General features: G+C 39.1%; 1 protein-coding gene across 1 annotated transcript; it reads left to right on the top strand.

The window, feature by feature from the left end:
• Positions 1-316: 316 nt before the first annotated feature.
• hesx1 (HESX homeobox 1) lies at positions 317-3,305 on the top strand. Its single transcript, XM_048606725.1, has 4 exons — positions 317-363; positions 1,857-2,038; positions 2,862-2,963; positions 3,081-3,305. Exons 1-4 carry the CDS (start codon positions 345-347, stop codon positions 3,303-3,305), a joined length of 528 nt encoding a protein of 175 aa, XP_048462682.1. The 5' UTR covers positions 317-344.
• Positions 3,306-3,931: the final 626 nt, after the last annotated feature.

Below are 3,931 nucleotides of genomic sequence, written 5' to 3'. Positions count from 1 at the left end.
GTTGCCTTGGGTATTTCTCGTCGGAAGCATTAGACGGAATCCTTTGTCTTTTTCACTCAGTCACCAGCTACAAGCCTGCAATTGGCTGAATTGCGATGTATTAACTCCACAGCGACTCTTGTGTGTGCCTTATTACCCCGGAAGTTAGATTTTGACCTTCCTAGCCGTTGAAAGATCTATTTTCTGAGTATATAAGTATGGAACAACATAATACTTTATAAAATGGTTTCGCTCCTGTGTAATCTGCGCTGGGAAAGATTGTCGATCTGATAGTTCCAAGAGAACGTTTGGGTGGCTCCGTGCTTCTGTCATTGTACTGAACTCGATAGCAATTTCTGAGCTGTATGGACTCGTTGTATAGAGGTAGGTCCTTTTAGCGGAGAAAAGCGTAAATAGTTAAATGTAACAACAGCAGCCTTAGCGGGCTGTATTGTTTGCAAGCGGCGCCGGGGATTACAAACAGAGCTGTTTAGTTTGGAGGCATTTGACTTTCAACAAGCCAATACCAAAGAGTCAAATCTCTTGGCGTCAACTTCTCTCCATTGTTTTTAATCACGGAATTAGTTTTCCTGATTTTAAGCTAAGCTAAATGACACCGTTCATTAGTTCGTAAACAGCAGAAAATGTTAATTCAAGAAAGGATTATGGCAAATTCTGGAGTAAACGTGTCCCCAAATCACTTAATATTTCAATGGAATAAATCCAATGTTATTATGTCAGGTGCTGATTGTTTCGCTGAGTGAATCCAGGCGGATGAGAACAATAAGAGAGTTTTAACAACACTGACAGCATGCCTTCAGCCCGCACTTTTGTTTTCCAGTTGATCTGAATGCAAAGTTTATGCATACAAACTATCCGAATATTCATCAGGATTATCCTAATAGTATTAAGAGCTTACTTTACTCCGGTGAAAGACACTTACCTAAATGAGATTGTTGTTTGGCTAAAGAGTCTGTTGCTTTTTGCTGTTTTCCAATCAGAACTGAAAATTGATTTCCTTTCCTGGTTTGTGTTAAACTAAGTAAATTGCCATGATGTAGGTTTTAAAGAATTTGGAAGAAAGTAATGTTCGCTGGTGTGGGGAGATAAGATTGACTCCCTCCCCCTCGCTGTTCCTATTAGGTGCTAATTACTTGGCAAAAAAATAGATAATTATCGCCTCGTTGAGTGTGTGCGGTGAGGGAAAGAGGTCTTCATTTAAATGCTAAAACTTTCTAACTACGCAGTTTTATTGACGTCCAAGTCTCTACTAATATGTGGAAGGAGTGAGTTGAGCTAGCCTGCCTGAAGGTGAAGGTAAAATAATGGCTAAGCTTAGTTCCTGTGGTGGTGTGAAAACACAGCCTCAACTCACAGAAACTCACTCGAAGGCGTCAGCGAGAAAAACTTCAAAACGTCCATTCACTATTGAGAGTATCCTGGGGTTGGATAGGAGTGAGGAGACGGCGCGTTTTCTATCTCCCCATCGATCGTTGCCTGATGCGCTTAACGTTCCAGGTAAAATTTGCACAGATCCGTGGTAAAGAGTTACTTCAAATTTTGATTTGTCTTTGCACAATTTGTACAGAAGTGTATTTCCCGTACCTACTTCTCTGCACTACCTCTTATGTGCTGGGTTTCTGAACGGCATGATCCCTTTTTACGTCCCTCTGAAAACAGCACATTAGTACCTAACGCGTATTATTGAATGAATAGGCAAGCGTAAAGTACGGAAATTACAGAAATACGCTGCAGGAGGCGGCCAATCAGCCCGTTATATTTCAGAAACGTGAACCAGTACTTTTAAAAAGTATTGTATTGTAACAATTTGACTCTTCTTTAGAAGCGCTCGCTGAACAGATTTTTCTGTCCTTTAGCTCTTCCACGGAGCTCGTGTCCAGATGCCGCTGAGAGATTCTGTGAGTCAGCAAATCCAGTGAAGGTTGGAAGGAGGAGCTGTCCGGAGTCAGAAGGGCAGCGTGAGGACCACTTTTCTAATCCGCCAAACTGCTGCTGGTTCCGAGGGAGAAGAGCCAGAACTGCGTTTAGTAGAAACCAGGTTATTTGTGAAGAATTCTTAAAATGCGCATCACGAAAGTGCTGCTTTACCTTTTTTAAAGAAGTGGCAATAACTTACACGAAATTGTAATTTCGAGCGTGCTTCTGAGTCCCGCCTAATGCCTTCCTTATACATTAGGATTCGACACTAGAGCTTGCTTTTTAAAGTTTGTCTTCAACATACATAACTTAAAATCCCCACATTATGACCAGTCATCTCTGGAACAGTTGCATCTCCAATTATAGTCTTTAATTCTCATGAACTGGAAAATAAGCAAAATACCTGAACGCTTTCAAAATTAGAAAAGCATTAACTGAATTAAACGTAACTCTAATTAGTGTAACTAGCTGGTTATATCTGAAAAGAACTGAAAGGCAGTGACTGTTATGCAAAAAAATTATGCTTGCTGTACCTATTGTTTCAATAGAGCAGAATAGACTAAAACGGTTTGTGCAAGTATTAAATAGAATTTGAACATAAATTTCTAATTAAACATGCTGCAGCATCCTCTCTCAATTGAAAGAATAATAACCTTGCTTAAAAAGTAACGAGTGGTTAGATATGCAACTGGGTGGAACGGAACTTTGCAGGATAAAGCGGTACAGGAAACTAACTGTTGTTATCGATTCAGTACCACTGGGTTTGATCATTCTCTGCGACTAGTTCTGCATGTAGTTTAATAGTACCCTTCCAACTATAAGTTAAAATGATTTTGTTTTAGCAAGTAGTAGAGTATCTTCTAACCACCTATCATTTTTAAAAATCTGATTGGTCAATACGGGGGTCCAATGTCTGATTTGATGAGTTTTTAATTTTTTTTCAGATTGAGGTATTAGAAGAAGAATTTCAGCTAAATTGTTACCCGGGGATTGATGTTCGTGAAGATCTTGCTCAGAAACTCGGGCTAGATGAAGACCGAATTCAGGTAATGACGGGAAACTCCAACATTAATAGAATCCATGCCAATTAACTTGCCTTTTTGTATATTATGTCCTGTAGCTAAAATTTTTAAATTCTTATTTTGATAAATTCAATATTTCAGATCTGGTTCCAGAATCGCCGTGCAAAGCTGAAAAGATCTCATCGAGAATCTCAGTTCCTGATGGTGAAAAATGCACTGATAAATTCACGTGCAGAAAGTTGGCACCCAGCTATAGGAACTCGATCATCAAAGTCTCAATCTTCTCGACTATTTCTTGATGCTTCATTTTATAGCTTGAAAGTTGGGGAGCAGGAAGGACCAAAGCCTAAATTTAGGTGTAGCTAAGTGTTTAATATATTTCAGCATTTGGGTTGGGGAGAGGAAAGTTGACTGAATGTTGTCTGATTAGAGTTCATTGACTCCCATTGGAAATTCTCATGATCATGACTGATGGGTGCAAAATTAAGCTGTCATATGACTAATACCCCATGTTAGTTTGCTGGAAGGCTACCAATGTCTGGTATGGATCTCCAGTTGAAGACAAACAGTTGATTGCTCCAAAGAAGGAAGCATGATTAATTTTGTAATTACAAGTGATATTGGGAACAGATCAGCCAGTTATTTATTATTGCGGGGCATTGCTGAATTCACATGGGCTGTCACGTTTCCTTACATTACAATAGCAATGGCACTAGGTGAAATGCCTGTGGTATCCTGAGGCTGTGAAAGGTGCTATATAAATAAATGTAAATCCTTTTAATATAACTCCCCATAAAAGTTTAATCTAATACTTTTTTTATGTTCTGTTGACTGGAAGGTTGGACACGCTAAGTATAAAACCTAACCTTTTCCAGTGTTACTGGAAGTTTAGAAAAGTTTAGAAACTTTAACAACCAGAGGCTGAAGAGTGACATCTGTTTATTCCTGTAGAGAGAGTCTGAGTAACATTTTGGATCTTGTAATCTAGTTGT

Source organism: Rhincodon typus, chromosome 16 (assembly GCF_021869965.1).
Source record: "Rhincodon typus isolate 14 chromosome 16, sRhiTyp1.1, whole genome shotgun sequence".
Taxonomy (NCBI): domain Eukaryota; kingdom Metazoa; phylum Chordata; class Chondrichthyes; order Orectolobiformes; family Rhincodontidae; genus Rhincodon; species Rhincodon typus.
The sequence above is the reverse complement of the archived record's forward strand: the minus strand, read 5'-3'. Positions and strand labels throughout refer to the sequence as shown.